The following is a 23,866-nucleotide window of genomic DNA, read 5'->3' as shown; positions in this document are numbered from 1 at the left end:
TCTTGTTATAAAAAGAGCCGATATAAATTTTAACCATTTTGTATTAATTTTATTAATCAACGGGTGGTTTAACCACGTGGATGCAATCGAAGATTTACCACAAATAAATTACAGTGGACCCGTCTGTAGCTTAACTAATCTCAACCATCTCTGTTTTGAGAAAATCTGTGTACAGAGAGGCAGAGGAGTTGATCATAAAGAGACCGGAAGCTCTTTGGTTCAAAAAGGAAATACCCAGGCTCACGTTATCAATCCATACGCACGACCTGCTCACGTTAGCAGCGGGACCTTAATCAACTCGCAATGCCAACCCGTAGCTTCTTATCCTGCGCACTTCCTCCGCCTTCTTCTCCAACAGGATTAGGGTTTCTATTTTTTTCTCTCTCTACTCCCAAATAAAATTCCTCATTATCTTCTCTGCTCTTCGATGTTTTTATTCACAAACCTACGGTTTTACTTTTCTTGTTGTTGTGCTTCTTCTTCTTCTTCTTCTTCAGAGTGCCGCTTTCCAACTACCACAACACCCTATGGAATCCGATCGCAATCTCAGGAACTCGTATAACTACTCGAATCTCTTCAATCTTGAGGTATGTATGTGGGCTCTTTTTGAATTTTGTTTCGCAGCTTTTCCAATTGTATCTTGCTGTTGTTTTATTCAATTGTTGCTAGGTAGATTCACTTTACTGGAAGCTAGGTTTTCTGTCGAGTAATTATGGGTTCTTCTATTTTATTTTTCTTGCTGGGTTTGTATTTGTAGTCTCTGACGAAATTTCAACTGCCTCATGGTGACGAGTTTGATTATTATGCAAATAGCAGTCAGGGTGAGAGCAGAGGTAGGCATAAATTCGTCTTTTCAACTCCCCTTTTCACTTGGTTCTCAATAGATATCAAGTAGAATTACAATTGTGAGTTTAAAAAGGATCATTCTTTTCAGTATTTGGTAATTTGATACATAAAAAAACATGGCTACTGTTGCTTGAATTGATTACGTTATATCCAGTAGTTGAACTATTAGGGCTTGATAATGTATAGATTAAATGTGCATCTTGAACTTGGGTTGGCTACGAGCAGGTGGACCAATGACGGACCGAAGTAATGGAATGATGTCGGAAAAAAGAAAGAGGCGAAACATGTATAGCAGTGATGAGGACCAGGATGACATCTCCGACACTTACTTTTCTGAGGAACAATATAGAGCAATGCTTGGGGAGCATGTTCATAAGTACAAGAGAAGGCACAAAAGTAATAATTTGCCAACTTCGGCCTCCAACCGAAATGGAACGTCTGGCATGAAGAATAGCCTTGGATCGAAGGACCATAAAATAGTGAATGGCCGTTCAGGAGGAGCACGCAAGATTGAAACAATTCCTCAGAATCTGGGGCACTACAAAGAGGCAGATTTTGCCCCAGAGTATGGCATGGACAGGTTTGTGTTGTTTGAAGTGTATATGATTTCTATGATACTCATATGCCCTATGTCTCAGCTGTCTACTTTAATACTCAGGTCAGTTTGTGAACCTGCATATTTGGACATTGGCGATGGCATCACATACAAGATTCCTCCAACTTATGAGATGTTGGCTACCTCATTAAACTTGCCTAGAACGTCAGAGATCCGAGTGGAGGAGTTCTACCTTACAGGCACCCTTGATTTGGGCTCATTAGCTTCAATGATGTCTGCTGACAAAAGGCTTGGCCCTAGAAGTGGACCAGGGATGGGTGAGCCTAAACCCCAGTATGAATCTCTTTGGGCAAGATTAAGTTCCCCAACATTGAATAACTCCCCCCAGAAGTTCAGTCTTAAAGTCAGTGATGATGCGTTGGATTCATATTCCGCTCCGGAGGGAGCAGCCGGAGGGTTTAGGCGTTCTATCATGTCAGAAAGTGGAGTGTTGCAGGTGTTCTATGTGAAGGTGTTAGAGAAAGGGGACACATACGAGGTTTGTATTCTGTGTCTAGATGCTGCCTTTTATTGTTTGTTAGGGTTTGTTGACTTATGTTCACACTATTCATATGCTTCTTGAATTGTTTGACCCCCAGATCATCGAACGCAGTTTACCCAAGAAGCAAAAGGAGAAGAAAGATCCATCTATGGTTGAGAAAGAGGAGATGGATAAAGTTGATAAATATTGGGTGAACATGGTTAGAAAAGACATACCAAAACATCATAGGTTTTTTATCAACTTCCATAGAAAGCAATTAACTGATGCGAAGAGGTTTTCTGAGAACTGTCAAAGAGAGGTAGGTACATAAGCTCTGAGATCAGGTTTCGTCCCAGTATTTTATGCCACTCATATTGTATTGTATCTACAAGTTTTGGTCAAAATTCCATCATATAGTTTTGAGTGCTAGCTTTTCAGATATTATTTCTGTTTGGCATGCTTAGATGTTGTTTCTTCCTTCCAGGTGAAGATGAAAGTGAGCAGATCACTTAAGTTGATGAGGGGTGCTTCAATCCGCACAAGGAAGCTGGCAAGAGATATGTTGGTTTTTTGGAAGAGAGTGGATAAAGAGATGGTAATCTTTTTGTACTTCAATTTATTAGGCATAACAGCCAACATGAATCTTATAAAGAAGATCGAAAAGTGTTCTTTACAGTTTACACCATGAATGCCTTGCTTATTTATGAGGAAATCTATTCAGTAGTTCTGCAGTGTAAAAACCAAAGGTCGTGTTTATTTGATTACCTTCTCTGATTTTGTGTTATCTGATTTCCCATGATCTGAAGTATTTACAATAAAGGATCTCGGTGTATAGAAGAGCATTCTATTTGGATAGAACAGATGGGTACTAACTTCAATGTGGGCACCATTATGAATTAGGATAGATATTTTCACCTGAATTCTCATCTCCGATATTAGGATATAATGAGCACATGTCATAGATTCTAACTCTGTTTTCCGGATTGGTCCTCCAATCCTTATTATCATTTAAGTATTTTAAAACTGTTCTAATACCTTTGCTGACTTGTCAGGTTTTTATACATATGCAGCTTTAGTCAAATGGAATAGATGTTATCTTTTCTTTCAATAGAATAGGAGAAGCTGTATGTTTTTCTCTGTTCATTGGCCTAGAGTTGTTGGCTTAGTAAGATGATTGACTGATCACAAAGCATGCTGTCAACAAACTATTTTTGTGATCATAATGCATTAACGACATAAGTTTTCAATTGGAAGCTGAATGTTTTTCTTTGTTCATTGGCCTAGAGTTGTTGGCTTAGTAAGTGCTTATAGAAGGATCAAGGATGTTCAACCAAGAATTGTTCTTTATTAAGATACATTGATATATATCTTGATACAACACCAATTTTTTCTGATAACAATTATTCTGTAGTAGAATGTGGAGCTTGTTGCTAGAGTATTGAAGTCTTATTTGAGTGAATCACAAATCATTCTTGACTTTGATGTGTACTCACCCTGGTGGTAGCAGGTAGTTCCTGTCTTCACATGTGTTAGAGAAATGCAAAATATTTCAAAACAGATAGCAAAACCCATTCCCTCCCTTTAAGCAACTTCTTTATGTTAAAATGTTAATAAAAACATTGACCCCTTCCCTCAGCTTAACACCCGCTTCCAACCCCTTGGTGAAACACCACCACCTCCTTCCACTCCCGTTGCTTCCCCCTTCCCTCATCATCCTCTTTGAAAGCCCCCTTATCATCCCCCTCTGGCTAATTATAGAATTTCAATTCTGGTGTCAGTCAAGTGAGTTCTCACGAGGGGCATTTTGAACACTTTTTGGCTGTTGGATTCCGGTTCAATTCTTGGATATTCATTCCCTTGTCAATAAAGTTTCGACTCAATTCACCCCCTTCTCAGTAATAATATGGACAACTACGATCAAATTGATAACTAAAAAAGACTGCAGCTATTGCCTTTATTTTTTTTCTTACAGACTTTGATACTCATTTACCACACATACACTTTGTTGTTTATTCTCCCCATTCTTTTTCTTTAATGAGTATAAGAAATACTTCCAGTCCTTCATTCTTATTGCCATTCGTCGATGTTAATGCTGTATGCTGCTAGATATGGCCTTCTCTAAGTAATGCTTGCAAATTGCAAACAATGGGTATTAATCTGTTTCAGCTGCATTCTTTGATGTGTGTGAAAAGTGTGCACATATGTGTGTGAGTTTGTTTACACTTTCTACGTTCGAGAAATGTTCAAGAAGATGCTGGAAATGTTGTGTCTGCGTGTGAAGAGCAGAGAGTGGATGAATATGGAGGTGAGAGAGTGGGCAGAGATGGGGATGGTGAGGGTCAGCTGTTAAGGAGATGACGATGATGAATGTAGATTTTCTTTTTCTCTTTCTTAACTGGAGGACAAAAAGAGTGGCTAACCAAGGAGTTGACAAATGCACCCTTTAAGTTAAATAGGCATGTTCATTGCTCACGATGTTCTTAACTCTTAAGAGAGGGCAGCTTAAGGTAACGTGCAAAGGGACTTCATTCAGTCAAAATTCTTCATTCGAGGACCAAAGATGCAACACAAATTCTTTATAGACAAATCTGCACATTTAGGAATGATCCAGGGACAATTGCTGTAATTTACGCTTATTAGTTTGACAAAAAACATTTTGTAATGGAATGCTGTTTCTTTTGGGAAATGTTTTGCTTGGGGAATGATTTCAGTTGTACTCATCTCTCTCCTTCAGGCCGAAGTGAGGAAAAGAGAAGAAAAAGAAGCTGCCGAAGCTTTAAAGCGCGAACAGGAGCTTCGTGAAGCCAAGCGGCAACAACAGAGGTTAAATTTTCTGTTGTCCCAAACAGAACTCTATGGTCACTTCATGCAGAATAAGCCATCTTCCCAACCGCCTGGGATTTTAGTTGAAAAGGACAAAGGGGATGATCAAGAAGCAATTATGAGTTCTTCAGAAGTAGGTGCAGAAGAAGATCCTGAAGAGGCTGAAATGAAAATGGAAGCCCTGAAAGCAGCCCAAGATGCAGTCTCCAAGCAGAAAATGATCACTAGTGCATTTGATGACGAATGTTCGAGGTTGCGTCAAGCTTCAGCTGCTGAGGACCCTGAACAAGCAGTTGCTGGATCTAGCAACATAGATTTGTTGCACCCGTATGTTCTTTTTTCTTTTCTCAGTATGTTCTTCTGTGTTCTCCTCAGGAGTTTAGTCTACTTATATGGGTGCCTTTTCTAAAAAAATTCAGCTCAACTATGCCAGTAGCGTCCTCAGTACAGACACCAGAGTTATTTAAAGGTTCTCTGAAAGAGTATCAGCTAAAAGGTCTCCAGTGGCTGGTGAATTGTTATGAACAGGTAATAAAGTATCCCAGGAGGACATATGTTCCCTATTCACTCCTCTTTCCTACTGTCCTTTTGAGCTGTTGACTTTGTTGTCTTAAAGGGTCTAAATGGGATTCTTGCTGATGAGATGGGCCTTGGGAAAACTATCCAAGCAATGGCGTTCTTGGCTCATTTGGCTGAAGTAAGTAAACTACCTGATAATCTTTGACCTCTACTGTTTAGTTATAATAGCATGCAATGATTGTGCTTTGCAGGAGAAAAATATATGGGGCCCATTTCTGGTTGTTGCACCTACTTCTGTCTTGAACAACTGGGCTGATGAAATTGGTCGCTTCTGCCCCGACTTAAAAACACTTCCTTATTGGGGCGGTATTCAAGAGCGGACGATACTTAGGAAAAACATCAATCCAAAGCGTCTTTATCGTAGGTACTCTTCTGTCACCATTCACCAGGGTTCTCCTATTATATATATTTTATATTGATTTATTTTGTTTTCATTATTATAAGTTATAGTTATAAACACAGTGCTCCAGACTGCTTGTGTTTCTGTCTTTGTTGTTATTGTGCTGTGGTCAGAGGAAGGTATTCACAGTGACAGGGTTCAGATATCTGCAAAATGAACTTCTTTACTAAGTTATAAAAGCTAGTAGCCTTTGGTGGTATTGGAGTATCCATGTATGTTAACTTTATGTGCAGAAGTATTTATTAAAGAGAAGGAAAGGAAGTTAGATGCGAGAACACATGGTTAAAAAAGGGACTAAAAGATCTCTTTTCGTCCTATGAGCTTTAAGGTGTACGAAGTTTCATATTTGATTTTTAAGTAGAGTGATAAAAGGAAGAGCCTAGCAAAGCATTAATTAACCACACTGTCCAAGTCCAGACCAATAGATTGACCAACAAAAAAGAAAAAAACATTGAATAACCCTATGATGAAAGAGATAATTCCCCAATATCCTTGCATTGTTTTCTGCCAAAGTATTGCCAAGACAATCTGAAACGTTAAAGTACCATGAAATGGCTTTATACCTGTCTTAGTTGCAGCTTTTGGAATCTGTAAGCAGGTAAACTTTGCTTAAGAAAATGCAAAATCACCTCACATTGCCATTAGCATAAGTAACAAGATTGCTTTTCGGGCATCCAGGTATTTTGGCCACAAGAACACACAAACAACATAAAGCCTTTGCACCATCTTTGGAGATGCCCCCCTTTTGGAATGTCTCAATACCTATTAACGATTTTGATTTCTCTAAAATAGTGCAAATCTTTAGACTTCCTATAATCAGCAAATGCTTACACACCTTCCCTAGCAGATTATTTACTTTGTGTTAACATACGGATTGAAGTGAATTGCTGACTACAGTCAACCCATCTTTTTGGTTTATTGTTAGGGTGGTGGTTTTTCTGCATTATATTTTTTTCTTATAAGCAAACAGGTTAAACCACTTACAGAAAAATTAAGAAGTGCATTTGGGAAGATGAAATAGGAACCAGGGAAAAGTAAATAACCAAGCAAGCACACCCTCTATATTGTCTTCTAACCAATAACCAAAGATTTACTAACCGTGCATTCCTTGGGTAACAGTAAGATAACACTAAGCGATTCAGTTTTCACTAGTTTTAGAGAATTGCAAGCTTCTTATTTGTTTCCTACAACTTGAGTCTTCAGGGATGCTGGATTTCACATTCTCATCACCAGCTACCAACTCCTTGTGTCCGATGAGAAGTATTTCAGGCGTGTGAAATGGCAGTATATGGTCTTAGATGAAGCTCAGGCAATCAAAAGTTCAACCAGGTAAGATTCTCAGTCTGAAATAGTTTGTCCAGGTTGGCGGTAGATTCATATGCCATAAAGTATAAACTACTTCAAATTCAAACATACATGGGTCTGTCAATTTTAAAGTGATCAATTATATTGTGCTCAACATTTCTAGATTTTGAACGGTGGATCCCACTAGTTTTAAGTAACAAGGGTGGGATGCACTTGGGCCTCTGAAACTGTACCAAATTTTTGTTGCATCATTGCATGTAGATGTTGCATGTTACTCGACACTTGAGTATTCGCTAGCATACATGTGATGCTTTATTTAATAAGAGACGCATACATGTACATTTTTACGCAATTATGGCATGCTTTTTTGGCTATTCCAATGTACTTGGTCACTCCTCTTCCTATTCTTCTGCCGCTAATTAGAAGTTTCACCTGTGGTCGAGGGTTTGCAAATATTTCTCATAGTATTTTGTTTAATTTTGTTTACAGTATAAGATGGAAGACACTACTCAGTTTCAATTGTCGAAACCGTCTGCTTCTGACCGGAACACCTGTTCAGAACAACATGGCTGAGTTGTGGGCCCTCCTTCATTTCATCATGCCGACTCTATTTGACAGCCATGAACAATTTAACGAGTGGTTTTCTAAAGGGTAACGATTTTAAGACTTGTATTTCCTTTATATTCCAACAATAGAGAGCTAAGAATTGCTTCCCTGATCATGCTTCACCGTGTATGCATCAGTATTGAAAACCATGCGGAACATGGTGGGACTTTAAACGAGCACCAACTTAGCAGATTGGTAAGTAGATTTCTTTCTTATTACTTTCTTGTGACTGGCTAATTACTAGGTTTGATTGTTGATTGCCTGGTTCATGCATTATTATATTTGAGAGGATCGTTTTCACAGAACAATGATTTATTTGGTTATCTCTACTTGTGTCTGATTACTTTTGAAGATGAGAATGGAATGCTCATTGGTTAGAATAATGTCAATTCTTTAATATGTGACGGGAACATATTCTTTCACACAGATTTTTGTTTAGTGGTTTTATTGTTATTGTCCTTTCTTCAGTCACTGTTGTGTTGATGGTAGTTTCTGGGAGTAACACAAATAGTTATAGGTGAGGAGCCGTTATTACTTCTTGTCATGATTAGCGTTGTCATGATTAGTGTATCTACGTAATCTGGAATAATTTCTCATGTGTCTCTGGGTTCACCACTGGTTTTATGTCCAGGATGTAGTTTTTCTCAAAATACCGTAAGATGATTTACTTTAACCCTGTTTATAGAAATTTATAAGGGATTATTAAGATGTGGCATCACCACAGCCACATTGTTAACCCTATAAAGCAATAGCGATTGTCTCTCCTCTCTCTAAGTGATTGTTTGGCATGGATTCTTGTATTTAAAGTAGACCAGATGTAATGACGTATGATGTATAGGCCTACAGTAACGTTTACCTCTGTTTAATGAAATTATGTTATGTTCTTCCTGAGTATAGGGTGTCTGGTGATGTACCCATATGCGCTTATGAAAACTACTAGGGTGTGCTTTATTCAGTAAGATATCTTGTCCTTTGCAGAATTACAGATGCTCTGTCCTATGTTGTTTGATTCTCACATAACCATTCCACATTGTGATCCCCGCTATATGACCCAAATTGTTGGTATTCTTGTTCACCAAAACCGGGCTTGGAGCAGCCTAAAAGCAAATGCCAAATAAGAATGTAGAAGAGAATTTACAAAGAATTAGGTAGTGTTTGGTTCAAAGAACGGAATCAGCCGCAGTTGAAACATGAAGGAACCAGAATGGAATTTGACCAGGTTTAACCATGCGTTTGGTTGGTAGGAATTGGAAAGGAATGTGTCAAAGGATTTAGAATCTGTCTGTTTGATTCGCTGAATATCACTTCGGAATTGTAATAAAATAATGATAAATGACCAAACTTCCCCCTTTGACATTTCATATTTTATTGCTTAAACTATAAATACCATACAATGATAAAACTAATAATAATAATAATAACAATATAATAATTATTATTACTATTATTATTAAATGTGGTGGCGGCCATTACGACAATGGTGGTGATGGCAGCAGTGGCCTAGATGGGGCGGTAATTAACGGAATCGACCATTCCAATTTCATTGGATTCCCGTTGAACCAAACGCCACCTTGGGGGTTTACCATCATCTGACCATTCTAAGAAAATATAGGATTTTATGCGAGTCGTTAATTAGAATCATATGATATTGTATTTTCATTGTGTCATCATGTTGATCTTCAGTGTAGTTTTAATCTTTGTTCCCAATGATGTTTGGTGTCCTTTGTGAATGTGAAGACAAGGAAGATAAGAGTAATTAGATGCCAGGGGAGATAAAGTAAGTGTAGCTCCATTAAGTCGATATAATATATTAGGTATGTCCAGTGCGTTGATATTTTCAAGTTCTTTTCTGTTGGCCAAAGAAAATGTAATACTCTTTATGGAAATACTCGATCTTAATTTAAACACGATCAAAGGGTATATCTTTTATTTTAAGATACATATGAAAGGGGAAATTAGATTGTGGGCATGCACATGTACAAATAAAACCATATTGTGTTGCTTTGTCTTCAACGTCTCAGTTATCTTAATCATGTATGGGGTGATATTACATCTTATAAAGGAACTACAGTTGTGGGTGCACATACACATACAATACGATATTATCATAGCACTTCAATGTGTCACTTATGCAGATAATGTACCAATTGAACCACCCTCATTAATTACGTATCAGCAACTAACTTTACCTGGCACCTGTACTCGTAGCATGGACCTCACATACTGTTTGGTAGCACTGGTTTAGTCATATGAATTTTAAGGCTTCTATATTCATGAGGTTGTTCACAATACTTTTGGCCTTATCTGTTTTTTTTTACTTTTCACCAGCATGCCATTCTGAAGCCTTTCATGTTACGGCGTGTTAAGAAGGATGTCGTTTCTGAGTTAACTGGGAAAACAGAAATTACAGTGCATTGCAAATTGAGTTCGAGGCAACAGGCTTTTTATCAAGCTATAAAGAACAAGATATCTCTTGCTGAGTTGTTTGACAGTAACCGCGGGCAACTTAATGAAAAGAAATTTATGAACTTGATGAACATCGTCATCCAATTGAGAAAGGCAATTTTTATTCTTTACTTTTTCTTCTTGCCCTCTTTTTTGAAACACATTTATCATCGTTTTAATCCCCCGAGTATCATTTTCTAGTTCTGTTTGAGCCATCATGTTCTCTTTCATACCTTGTGGTGACAGGTTTGCAACCATCCAGAGTTATTTGAGAGAAACGAAGGAAGTTCATACTTCTATTTTGGTGATATCCCGAATCCACTTCTTCCACCTCCGTTTGGGGAACTGGAGGACGTATACTACTCTGGGAGTAAAAATCCTATTACATACAAGGTAATTGCTTGATTTGTTTTGTTTGATTCTGGTATCCTTCACTCCTGGCCTAGAGTCCACAAAACTAGCATCTATTTTGTTAATGCCATGCTAGAAAAAGGCAATTGACCAAAATCATGTGCTAGGGCAACTGTGCATATTATGGATTCCAGTCAGACCGCCAAGTCTGTTTTCCAAGTTGAATTCCATTTATAGAATAAAGTTCCCATGTGTTTTGCATTCAGTTGAAGAGCCAGCTATACATAAAATCATAATTAATACCTATCATCAAATAGCTATTACCGTTTCTACTACTAGGTACCACATTTCTTGCAAATCACTGCAGATCTAAAATTAGTGTTGTCTATGCTTTCATTATCCTCATTTTTTTTCCTGTGGTGGTGATCAACCTTGATCACATTGAATGAAAAGGTCTTTTTATATTCTTTACACTGGATAGATCCAATAGTTCTTGATGGGTATATAGTCTTCCTCTTCAGATTTTGTTTCAATAACGATATAATTATCTGGGTTCGTCCTTACTTCCAGGAATGGCTCTTTTCTTGTACGGCCTATTATTTTGTTGGCTTTTTCAAATTTATTAGACCAAACCAAACAATCCATGTAAATCCCAATCCAATACCAAAGAGAGAGGTCTGAGAAGTTCTTTGTGGAGGATGGGTTGATGAATTTTGGCCATGTAAGTGTCTCACTGTTGTTTTAAAGTGTTGATGAATCTAGTGATGAAAGAGAGAAAAGTTATGATAAGTGAGGGTGTCTGGACGGTGCTATATAATTTTTAAGGTGGTCATATTGGTATAGACTTCTTCACTGAACTTTTTGAGTGGTGGATATACAGCTTGCTAAGATTCAAAATCCGAAAAAGGGATCAAATACTAACTCAAAGCATTGAGTCTGATGATTGATTGACAAAATGAAAGGATATCTAGCTTTTCGAGAGGCTAGTCTTTCCCTTGCAATAATGAACTGTTCCTGTTTGCGGTTTGAGGCATATGCATTGTGGTTTGCGGTTTTGGGAAAATGCTCAAACCGCATATGCAGTGCGTTTTGTGGTTTTGTCCCTAAACTACACCACAAACACTCTAAGTGGCCACTGTTTAGTGTTTACCAAGGCAGGCAATACCAACTGCATGTTTTTGTACTTGTAGAACATCAAAGGAACCAACTTTGCGTGATAATTTCTATGGCATCTTGAGTTACCTCCCATATTAAAGGAGCCGAGGTTGTAGGGAGTTATATTAATTTATTCGCACCTTGTGTATCATCCTTCCCAAACTGTCTTTGCCATATGAAGATTTCATCAAAGACTGCCTTCTGTAATGCACGTACATGTGTTTTTTGGTTTGTTTTTTGTTTGCCATAGCTCTTAACTTCTATCCTGTTAATGGCAATTCTTTTTGCAGGTACCGAAATTAATATACCAAGAAATTGTGCGAAGTTCAGATGTTCTTTTATCAGGAGGAAAGCATAATATCAAAAGAGAATTTCTTGAGAAACATTTTAACATATTCTCCCCAGTAAACATTTATCAATCCATATTTAAGCAAGATGAACATGGGCCCTCTACTAAAGATGGAACATTTGGGTTTACTCGATTGATTGATCTGTCACCAGCAGAAGCAGGGTTTATAGCAAATTCTTCTTTGATGGAGAGGTTATTGTTTTCTATTGAGAGATGGGATTGGCATTTTTCGGATGGGGTCGTGGACTTCATAATGGAAAGTGAGGATAAAGATATTGAGTACAATCATCTTGGAAAGGAAAAAGTAAGAGCAGTAACAAAAATGTTACTAATGCCATCCAAGTCGGAAACAAATGTTCTTAGGAGGAGACTTGCAACTGGACCTGGGGATGCTCCGTTTGAGGCGTTGGTCCTCTCACATCAGGATAGGCTTGCATCCAATGTTCGACTTCTTCATTCAGCTTTCTCTTTCATTCCGCAGATAAGGGCACCTCCTGTAAGTATTATTATTAAATTATATCTACACATACATAAATCTTTTCTGCTCTTTTCCTCCTTTTCTGTTTTCCTTTTTTATTTATCATGGCATACAATGTTATTATATCTATCCCTTGAAGCTATCACTTCACTTTTTCAGTTCTCTTTGGAACATTTTGCTTTATAGAATTTCAAGCATCAATAACTGTTATTGAAGGTGCACCTAGACATATTTGGCAATTGCTAAATAATTGGTTTATCCATAGGCATGTGACTTCGCAGATCAGTCAATATGACTACTGAATAACGGCCGTCTAATGTATGTTCAGTAGTAACAACTATTTCAATTTCATTGATAAGTAGAGAACAGAGAGAAATCATTAAGTCGAAGATACCTTGACTTGTGCTCATAAATTCGTGTGCATGGCATGTGGACGGGACTGGACTAGCGAGAGTGAGGTAGGCGTGTGAAAGAATTGTGAATGGTTTTAGGGTTTTAATTTGACTTGGGTAGTTTAGTAATTTACTATCTTATCCCGTCTCCCTGATCTTGTTCCACCTATTTTGGTGGGACAAAAAATGCATTTTTCTCCCACTCAGTCCTGTCCTTTTAATGTTGCACCAAATGCGGGAAAATAAGTTTTTATTCTATCCTGTCCAGTCCCGTCCCCTATACCAAACACACCCTTGAGGGTCAATAATAAAGTATTTTCATATATCAATGGTGATGAACATGGGGCAAATCTGCTCCCCTGGTATCGCCGTCTGAATATATCATCTGTCTTAAAAAATTATTTACGTTATTGACGTGGTTTCTAATGTGATTGATAGATTGATACGGACTGTCCAGACAGAGATTTTGCTTACAGGAAGGTTGAGGAGCTACATCATCCTTGGATTAAGAGGTTATTGGTTGGCTTTGGACGCACGTCTGACTGTAATGGACCTAAAAAGCCAGATGGTGCTCCTCACCATCTGATACAGGAAATTGACAATGAACTACCTGTTTTGCAACCTGCTCTCCAGCTGACTCACAAGATTTTCGGTTCATGTCCTCCTATGCAGAGTTTTGATCCTGCGAAGATGCTCACAGTACAAACATCTAATATTCCATCTGCTTGAAACTTCTTGTTTGCTTATAGTCCTTCCGTCCAAAATAATTGTCCACAATGGAAAAAGCATATAGTTTCAGATATGTGCAACTAGTACACTTATTAATTAACTAAATGACAATTTTACCTTTAATTATATAGGGAGCAATGAGTTCTCTATCTCATTATTAAGGATAGAATTGGAAAGTAGGCACTTACATTTGAAGGTGGACAATTACTTTGGGACAAACAAAAATAGAAATGTGGATACTTATTTGGGACGGATGGAGTATATTTGATCCATCTTTGGTGATTCTGCTAACTTGAATTGATGTTGATTAATCCTTTAGGACTCGGGGAAGCTTCAAACATTGGATATACTTTTGAAACGCTTGCGTGCAGGAAATCATCGTGTTCTCCTGTTTGCACAAATGACCAAGATGTTGAATATCATTGAGGTATCCCAAACTCCATAAGGTTTTAAAATACTTAGTGAGTGGCAAGGTTGCTTGTTCTTCATTGGACATATTTATTTGCCATTTCCCCGAGTTATTTTGAAAATCTTTTCTTGATGGTTTCTCTTACATTTGCTTGCAGGATTACATGAACTATAGGAAATACAGATACTTACGGCTTGATGGATCCTCTACCATAATGGACCGTCGGGACATGGTCAAAGACTTCCAACATCGGTGAGAAAATTATATCATCTATTATAATTATTCCCTATTGCTTCACTTTCTGCTTCAAATCTCCCAATATTAGTTTACTTTTCTTTTGAGGAAATTTTATTGCTACAAATTTATCACTTCAGTTTACCTTATTAAAACAAACTTGTAAACCCAAATGTAGGTTATGCATATTTTTATTTCATTTCAATCATATCCTCTATATATAACTGTGCATTCTTTGAATGTCCATTCATAGGGATTGTTAACGTGCATGCTGGATTATATGTTTCAGTTATTAGTATTTTGTTTTCTGAGTTTCTTCCTAGAAGATATACATGTTGCTTGGTTAACACTTGTTTTCCTCTTGTAGGAGTGATATTTTTGTATTCTTGCTGAGCACAAGAGCTGGTGGCGTTGGGATCAATTTGACTGCTGCTGACACAGTCATATTTTATGAAAGTGATTGGAATCCGACATTGGATTTACAAGCAATGGACAGGGCTCATCGGTTGGGTCAGACTAAAGATGTTAGTTTTCTCTTGATGAACTTTTACTGCCTTTATATCAGATAAGGTTCAAGCCATATCACCAAGCTTCTAGGTCTTATAGGACTCTCTTGTTTGATAGGTTGTAGTCCTTAACTTGTAATTATCTTCGAAAGATACTTCCCTTATTTAACTCGAGTGTCTTATGAGGTATCTATCTGTGTGACAAGCTTCTAAGTAAATTACTCCCTCTGTTCTGAACGAAGTGCCATGTTCCTATGTTGGTTTGTCTCAAAATAAGTGTACACTTCCAAAAGTAAGTGCCTGTTTTTCAATTTTAACCTTGATTATGAAATGGAGTAATTCATTACTCCCTCTATTATTAAGGTTAAAATTGTCTTTTAGTTAATCAAGAAGTGTAATAATTACACATCTCTAAAACTGTATGCCTTTTTCATTGTGGACATTTACTTTGGGACGGAGGAAGTATTTCAAATGATTAGTAGACTTTTATCAGCAATTAACCACTGTTTATACACTTCTCCATGTGGTAACTTTTGCTAATATTATATTTGGCATCATTTTGCTTCACTTAAACCTCAATATATTCTCATCGGTTCTGGGATTAATAACTGAGTCTTCCATTTCATGATGTAGGTTACAGTATATAGGTTAATTTGCAAAGAAACAGTGGAAGAAAAGATTTTACACAGAGCTAGCCAGAAAAGTACTGTCCAGCAATTAGTCATGACTGGTGGTCATATACAGGGTGACATATTAGCTCCTGAAGATGTTATTTCTTTGCTGATAGATGATGCACAAATGGAGCAGAAGCTAAAAGAAATTCCAGCACAGGTATCATCCACTTCTGCTCTTTCTGTTGAAAATGATATCCAAGGGCATTCTTGTCTTCTTAACACTTCAACTTCAAAAACAGGATTGCCTGTAAAGTAACCTTTGGACTTTGACTATGTGAATAAAAATGATAGGATTTAATATGTCAATTGCTCTTTCTTTTTTCTTCTGACGATGTTATAAGCTAAAAATTCCAAAGGGCAAATTGCATGAAACTGCATCATACTTTGGTTTGATTCTTATTTTGTGTATCGAACTTTCAAAACCTTAATTTTGGTACCTCGGATGTGATCTCACACATTTCGACCAAAGTATATTGCATTTTGATGCATTCTTGAATGTAAACTTGGTACCTAAATGTTTGAGATGTCACATCTGAATTAAAAAAATGAAGGTTTTGAAACTACAATACACAAAATTGGAATTCGAACATAGTACGTTGCATTTTAATGCAATTTTCCCTAATCGAAAAGGACAATTTATTATATGATCTGACTATCATGCACCCCGTCTGTTCAAAATTAGGTTAAAGATCGACAAAAAAGAAAAGGCGGGACTAAAGCTATAAGGATAGATGCAGAAGGTGATGCACGCTTAGAGGATCTTATGAATCCTGAATCTCCTGCAGATGTATACACGTCCTCTCCTGCCGAGAAACCGGTGTCCAGTAAGAAGGTACGGAGACTTGCGATTCCCATGATTTTCACAAAGACACTACCATTATCTACTCCATCCGTCCTAAAATCAATGTCTATATTTCTATTTTAGTTTATGCCCACTTTCCAAAGTAAGTATCGAATTTGCAATTCTATCCTTAATGTGTGAGATGGAGGGTAAAATTGTTATTTAGTTAATTAAGAAATGTAATAATCACACGGTTCCAAAACTGTGTGATTTTACATTGAGAACATTTATTTTGGGACAGACCGGGTATCCATTATTTTTATTTTTAAATTTCTAGCATTTTACCGTATTTTTATTACCTATTGACAACCTGTTTTTTTCCAGAGAAAAACTAGTAGCGAAAAAGGAACTCCAAAACCAAGACCTCAAAAAGCTCCAAAAAAGCTCGATTCTTTGGCCTCCAATACAATAGTATCGGGATCAGAATCCGATGATCGGCTTCCACACGCCAACATGCACCAGCAGACACCCCAGAGAACCAAAAGACCAACAAAGAGCATAAACGAGAATCTTGAACCAGTATTTTCAGCTCCGGTAGTTATGGCTGAACACGAATGAATCCTGGACCACATCTATACGATTCCACCGCTGGTTATAAGTATATGAAGATGCAACCAAAACGAACGATTGGCTCTGATTGACATGCCTCACAACTTTTTGGACGGGGAATGATGATCGGAAAGCGAATGGAGATATCGTACGATAGTCTTGTACAGGTTATATGTTCTTTTCGTCATTCCAAACTGGAATCTTTCACGAAAACAACCTCCCTACCCTTGGGGGTCCAGACTGAGTGGGATACATCGGGTACGTTTAGTTTGAATTCATCGTTACTCCACTTGGGGGTAGAAGTGAGAGTTGAATCGAGTGTACATATGATTTATTAGGTTAAAGCAAAGGATTTTCTGAAACATGAAATGGAAGTGCTCAAATTTTAATGTTACTCCATGAATATAACTTGAATTTGATGTATTCTGTTTTGGTTGAAGGGGGATAATGCATAATGGAGATGGATATGTTTGGTCACTGCTACGTCTTCATGTGATGACTGTTTATATATATATATATATATATATATATATATATATATATTAATTAATTTATAATTTATTAAATTATAATAAAATAAATATTTTTACATATCATTAAAAGGTTTTTGTTAAAATGTTATTATATTAAAAGTTTACAATTATTATTTTACATATTTTTTATTATTAATATTTAATAAATTATATAAATGGATCAAAATATAAAAACTATATAAAAGTAATATTTTGAGGACAATAAAGTGAAAATTTAAGGAGAACAAATAAAATATAAAAAAGAAGACGTACTTGATGTTTTAGAAGATGATTAAAGTTTATTTTAAGATTGTATTTGATAAAACACAATGCAGCGAGATATATCTCGATTTTAGTCGTTCGTTCTTTTTGTTTTTGTTTCAGTCGATGTAATAATACGGTGCTATGTGGTTTTGAGAAAACGATAATGTTTTTAGTTTTGAATAAACTATAAATATAAAGATTCATAAAAAATTGGAAACAAAATCTTAATATTAGTACCAAACTAACTATTTAAAATTTCTCATTTTTTTATTTCTGATTTAATAATATAATTTTTATAAAGATAATAATTAAATATTTTGTTATAATTCAATGATTATCTTAATTATGTTTTAGATTTTTTATATTTAAAATGAGATAATTATCCTCTATTTTATTATCTTTATCTGCAGTTAGTTACACGAATTCAAATATGAAGCTTTAATAAGTTGTATTTACGTACAATTTACTTGTAATCCTGAATTTTAAGTAATATGCATAAATAAACAGTATTTCATGCATACAAAAATAATTTTTAAGAGTTTTTGTCAAATGCTTTATAACATAATATAGATATTGATAAAACACAAGTCGATTCTAGCTTGTTCCATGGGGTGGGGGTGGAACACGCTTGTTCCACTTTGTTTTGCTTGTTCCACTCTGTTTTTACATGTTCTACATATATCCGTTGCTAAACATGGAACAACGGTTCGGTTCGGTTCGTTTCTGTTCTGTTCTGTTCTGTCCTGTCATATCAAGTATACCAAACGCACCCTTAAATCCTGTTTACTGAACAACAACTGCTTTTACCAGATAAATTGTGCATACCAATTAAGAATAATGTTGTTTACCCACGTACTCTCAGCCACAATGTCGTTGACCGAGATGTTGTCCCAGTAAGGATTAACAACCTCACTTACTATGTCAAAGCTTACCAAATTTGTGTTGTTAAACGAACCCTTAGGGGCCGTTTGCCAAACGCTTACTCGGGTAAGTGAACATCAAGTCACATTACTTTACCGGATGAATGTGGTAAGGACCAAGAATCTTACCCAGTAAGAGGGAGACAATAAGTGAGGACGATGACTCTTGCATAAGATACCGTTTTGGTGGACTAAAATCTTACCTGATAAGTAAATGATAGTGTTAAATTTTACTCGAAAGCGCTTACCTGGTAAGTGTTTGGTAAACGACTCCTTAGTTTTAATTAGATAATTGTTCATAAAAAAAAATGCTTACAATAAGAGTGGTATTTAGCTGGCTTGGTGTAGATGAAACGTCTGTGTACATCTTATTCTTTCCAGACTCTATTAGAGATGAAAAAGAACTAGTACAAGATGGAGAATCTAATAGAATCCCCAAGTTGACTAGAGATGAGATGAGAGTGGAGATTTAGTTAGAAACAAGGGATGAAGATACCCCTCGGTCTCAACGAAAATTTATATGATACAATTTATTAAAGTTCTAACTATGTCAGTGTGTGTGTATATAGGGTTGAGTTCCGGTGAAAAGGAGAGTTAAGGTAAAAAGCGTAAGGAGGAATATCCACCCTTAGATGCACATTAAGATGATATGCACCGAGATACACCAGAGCAGTCCTCGTATCAAGCATTCATGGGTGAGTTTGAGATTAAAGGTGATCAAGGTTCCAGATCTCTTCTTATGCTTCTTATCTTAACTCCCTGTCTCATACAATCATTTGCCTATATGTATATATATGTGTGTGTGTGTGTGTGTGTGCATGTAGAGGTGAGTTCAAATGAAAACCGAGAGACAAAGGAGAACGAGACACTTGTCCTTTGCTTCCATGAGTTCTTCATAATGAATAATGATGAATGTGTATATTCATCATGAAGACATGAATAATGAAATCAATTTAACATGGATCATGATTATGCGTTATTCATCATGAATGTTGTATCATTCATCATGAATAATTCATTAACTTCACCTTCGTTATTCATACTGAATGTTACTCGTTATTCATACTGAATGTTACTCGTTATTCATACTGAATGCTATTTATTATTCATAATGAATATGGATAACGATAACACGTGTTGTGCCCTCCTTTGTCCCCCAGATTAGAGCCAAAAATCGGTTTGCAATTGAACTTCTCTCTCTCTCTCTCTCTCTCTCTCTATATATATATATATATATATGTGTGTGTGTGTGTATGTGTGTGTGTTTATGTGTAAATATATATAGAGGAGGGATCAGATGCAAACCAAGTCACTTGTACAAACGGCATAAATCATCAATTTTATTGTTTAATTTAATGAAATTATTTAATATGATGAAATTGTTTCATATAATCCTTATCTTAATGAAATTGTTTAATATATTTTTGTTTCTATGTAAAAATGAAATTGTTTCATTTATTTCTCGTTTTGATTAAAAGTGACTAATCAACCTTTTAATTGAAAAAAAACTATGATTGGTTGAATGAAGTTTGAACGGTTTGTACAAATGACTTGTTTGCATTTGATCATATATATAGGGGCCTTCTTTTGAGATCGCTATAATTTATAAGAACTGTAAGGTCCATTGTAAGTCATATAAACACATTAATTAGTTGTAATTTTAATTAATTGATATTTTAAACATGTTTTAAAACAACCTTCGCCTTTTAAGGAATAATTAATTTTTAGCATAGAAAATTCATCGTAGATTTTTTGTAATCTCTCTCCTCTCGACCAATTTATTGTGAAACTTTGTGAATATATCTTTGTTGGTTTCGATTATGACAAGTGAAACACTATGCGAACACTCATTTCACTAGTTTAGGTTATGACCATATTCACAATGTATTGCTGTTGAAAAGGTTCATAATGTTTACATTGACGTTGACCACATGAACAGCACTCGAAGATGGATGCGAGCAGATGAATGCATTGTTCACAGTGTGCACAATCTACAAATGGTGGTTTTGTGGTTGGATAACAATGTGCACAGTGCATACAACACATATTGTAAGATCCTCATCAGATTCAAAAAAACTCAAAAATCAAACCCTTTATCATCGAAAATTCCAAAATAAAAAAAGAATCCGGAATCAAACCCAGATTCAAAAACCTCTTGTTATTGTCAAGAACCTGTATTCAAAATCTTTATCCAAGAAACCGATATTCGAAATATTTACCCAAAACGGATATTCCGAACCTTGACAACAATAAACAACAGTGTTTCTTCTACTCTTTGTTTCGCTATAGGGGAATCGATCTGAGTGAGGTTCTTCATTTCGTTTTAACTCTCCATTCTATTTCTGCTTTCCAATTGTCTTCCCCGAGTTCGGTTTTCTCGGTCTCGATCATTCTCCATCTCGTTTTTTTTTTTTCTTATGGATTTCGTTTTTCTTGTCCAATGAAGGTGTTTGATTTTAAGCGTTGGGATAGAATTTGGGTGGTGGGCACTCTCATCAATCGGTTATGAGGGGAGAAGAACAAATGGTGGGTTTAGGTATAGATATGATTGATTGAAACGTGATTTTAAGGATAAATCAAGTTCTCAAATGATTAAGTCTATATATATATATATATATATATATATATATAATCAAGTTCTCAAATGATTAAGTCTATATATATATATAGGGGCTTAATCAAATGAGAACTAATTAGTTTGTGGTAACCGTGGGAACCAATCTCAGCCACAAATCAATAGATAAATTAGGAAATTTATAATTTTGGTAATTTTGATAATTTTCAATTAAAATTTTAATGCAAGGGTATTTTAGGTATTTTATCTCCTCTCTCCTATCTCCTCTCTTCTCTCTACATCCCCCGGCCTCCGACCACCATCCTCCGACCACCGTCCTCCGGTGATACCACAGTGGTATCACAATGCATCATATATGTGATTGGGTATCACAATGTGGTCGTTTGTGCGGTCGATCGGATATGTAACACAGTGGTATCACAATGTATCTTATATGTGTTTGAGTATCACACTGTGGTATCATCGGAGGCCGGAGGCCGGACGACGGTGGCCGGAAGACGGGGACGGAGAGAGAAGAGAGGAGAGATGAGAGAAAATACCTAAAATGTACTTGCATTAAAATTTTAATAAAAAATTACCAAAATTATAAATTTCCTAATTTATCTATTGATTTGTGGCTGAGATTGGTTCTCACAGTTACCACAAACAACTTAGTTCTCCCTTGAATAGGCCCCTATATATATATATATATATATATATATAAATGTTTTATGAAAATGCGAGAATATTTGTGGGCCTTCAAATTAATTAACAAATAATAAAAATTAGAATAAATTAGTATTTATCTACAATTTTATTTTATCTTAGATTTGTCTTTATCTCTTAAATATTGATGCGTCTGTTGACGATAATGATATGGTAATGCTGTGATAATGATATGATAATGTTTAAATGAGTTGAAGATTTTTTATATTCTGATTTTGCTGTGATAATCATCTGATAAATTACGTGATTTTGTTGTGATAATAATATGATATGTTGTGATAATCAAAAACCAATTATGATAACGTCTACGATTAGCGCTTCATGCATGTTCACGTGATTTTATTATGATAATAGTGTGATAGTAAATTTGATATCAACGAGTACATTATTTGTATGTAATTTTAAGGATAATAATATCACCAAGATTACAGATAAATACGAAATCACGTGATTATCCTTCATTAATTACTTTATTTTATTTTAATTTTAATTATTAGTTGAATATTTTTTGGAGGTCTATGTAGGGGTGTTCAAAAATCCAAACAACCAGACCAACCCAACATGTAATAACCCAACACGAAGCAACCTGATATCTAATCAAGTTGTAAAATTTTAAAACCGTAGGTATTGGGTTTGAACTCGTTTATGGTCATTTGAACCCAACCCAACCCGATGAACCCGATATCCTTTTATTTCTTGGATTTAATATCATTGTTAAGTCTCTATTAATATGCACATTACACAATTACGCCATCACGTACTTATAAGGAGTATGGATAAGCTATACCAAAAGATTGGTGATGAAAAATGAATCATGATTAGTGAAAACAACATATTCAAAATAACAAAAATATTTTGATGTACGGTTGGGGTTGGGTTGCATTTTCGTTTGGGTTGGGTTGATATTTTTCAAACTGTAAACATTGAGTTGAGTTGTTAAAATGTTTTCAACCCGATCAATCCAACCCATGAGCATCGCTAAGTCTTTGAATGTTTCCCCATTCTCTTAAAATAAGAGCGTTCTCGTTTGAACCTCCACACACACACAATATTATAAAGCACTTATGCATAACTCTTAAAAACTACTTATTATGCATTAAATACTACTTATTAATGCACATTACTTAAAATTTAAGATTACAAGTTGATTAAACATAACTAGAAGGGTACTCGCGCAATGCAGTGAGATAAATCTCGATTTTAATGTTTAGTTTTTATTATTTGTCTCTATCAATATAATACGATTTTATGTGGTTTTGAGAAAATAGTAATTTTTTATTTTTGAATTAAAATATAAATTTATAGATTGCATAAAAATTTGTAAAAAAATAAATCGATAATAATATTAAATTAAATATTTAATGGTTTTCGTTTTTTGGTGTAACTTCTTTAATTCAATTTTTATCACAATTTAATTTAGATTTAATACCAAAGTAATTTATTTTTGGTTTCATAATATAATTTTTTATAAAGATAATAATTAAACATTCTGTTAGAACTCAGTGATTATCTTAATTATATTCTAGATTTTCTATATTTAAAATGAATATTTATCATGTATTTGATTATGTTTATCAACAATTAGTTACACAAATTTAAAAATAAATCTTTAATAAGTTGTATTTATGCAAAAATTACTTACAATCTTAAATTTTAAATAATATGCATCAATAAACAGTAATTCATGCATAAAAATGATTATTAAGAGTTTTTGTCAAATGCTTTATAATATAGTATATATTACGACTTATTAAAACTTCATGTTTGAATTCGTGTAACTAACTGCAAATAAACATAATAAATAATAGATAAACACAACGAGATGAAAACACTTTTTTTTTTCTTTCTAAGATATCTAAAGTTTTAAAACTCTTCATAGTTCATATAACTAACCGAAAAACACAAGAAAATCTGAGATAAAGCACCACATTTTTTTTATTAGAGTATATCTTTTTGATTTCAAATATGAACTATTTTAAATATAATTATCATTTAAATTAAACGATCTTTGAGCCTTAATAAAATACTTTATTATTATTTTTATAAAACAAATTATAATTACAAATCATAATTAAATTAAAATGATATATATATTGTTAGCTCTCATCATCTTTGAATGTAAAAGTATCGAAAAAGTAACACA

General features: G+C 35.2%; 1 protein-coding gene across 8 annotated transcripts; it reads left to right on the top strand.

Moving 5' to 3' along the window:
* The first annotated feature begins 247 nt into the window (after nt 1-247).
* Nucleotides 248-17,224, top strand: LOC112504420 (DNA helicase INO80). 8 transcript variants are annotated; one of them, XM_025108357.1, is made up of 24 exons: nt 249-365; nt 498-587; nt 817-833; nt 1,072-1,426; nt 1,505-1,940; nt 2,041-2,241; nt 2,407-2,517; nt 4,657-5,072; nt 5,165-5,273; nt 5,362-5,442; nt 5,516-5,688; nt 6,928-7,053; nt 7,519-7,680; nt 7,773-7,830; nt 9,964-10,194; nt 10,327-10,473; nt 11,877-12,431; nt 13,244-13,504; nt 13,854-13,961; nt 14,101-14,195; nt 14,545-14,701; nt 15,317-15,514; nt 16,040-16,189; nt 16,523-17,224. In XM_025108357.1, the coding sequence occupies exons 1-24, from the start codon at nt 304-306 to the stop codon at nt 16,754-16,756; spliced, it is 4,533 nt and encodes a 1,510-aa protein (XP_024964125.1). In that variant the 5' UTR covers nt 249-303; the 3' UTR covers nt 16,757-17,224. The 8 variants fall into 8 exon arrangements, with proteins under 8 accessions (XP_024964132.1, XP_024964125.1, XP_024964127.1 ...); XM_025108359.1 differs by having other exon boundaries at nt 278-365; nt 758-833; XM_025108362.1 differs by having other exon boundaries at nt 294-587; nt 758-833; nt 1,510-1,940.
* The last annotated feature ends 6,642 nt before the right edge of the window (nt 17,225-23,866 follow it).

Source organism: Cynara cardunculus, unplaced genomic scaffold, assembly GCF_001531365.2.
Source record: "Cynara cardunculus var. scolymus isolate 2C unplaced genomic scaffold, CcrdV1 Un_Scaffold_5542, whole genome shotgun sequence".
In the NCBI taxonomy this organism is placed as follows: Eukaryota; Viridiplantae; Streptophyta; class Magnoliopsida; order Asterales; family Asteraceae; genus Cynara; species Cynara cardunculus.
Note: the sequence above shows the minus strand (reverse complement) of the source record. Positions and strands in the feature narration are given on the sequence as shown.

Coding starts and splice junctions, on each gene's coding strand:
- LOC112504420 (XM_025108357.1), top strand. CDS start 304: ATGCCAACCCGTAGCTTCTTATCCTGCGCACTTCCTCCGCCTTCTTCT. Junction 2,518..4,656: donor AGAGAGTGGATAAAGAGATG/GTAATCTTTTTG, acceptor TCTCTCCTTCAG/GCCGAAGTGAGGAAAAGAGA. Junction 10,474..11,876: donor AAAATCCTATTACATACAAG/GTAATTGCTTGA, acceptor TTCTTTTTGCAG/GTACCGAAATTAATATACCA.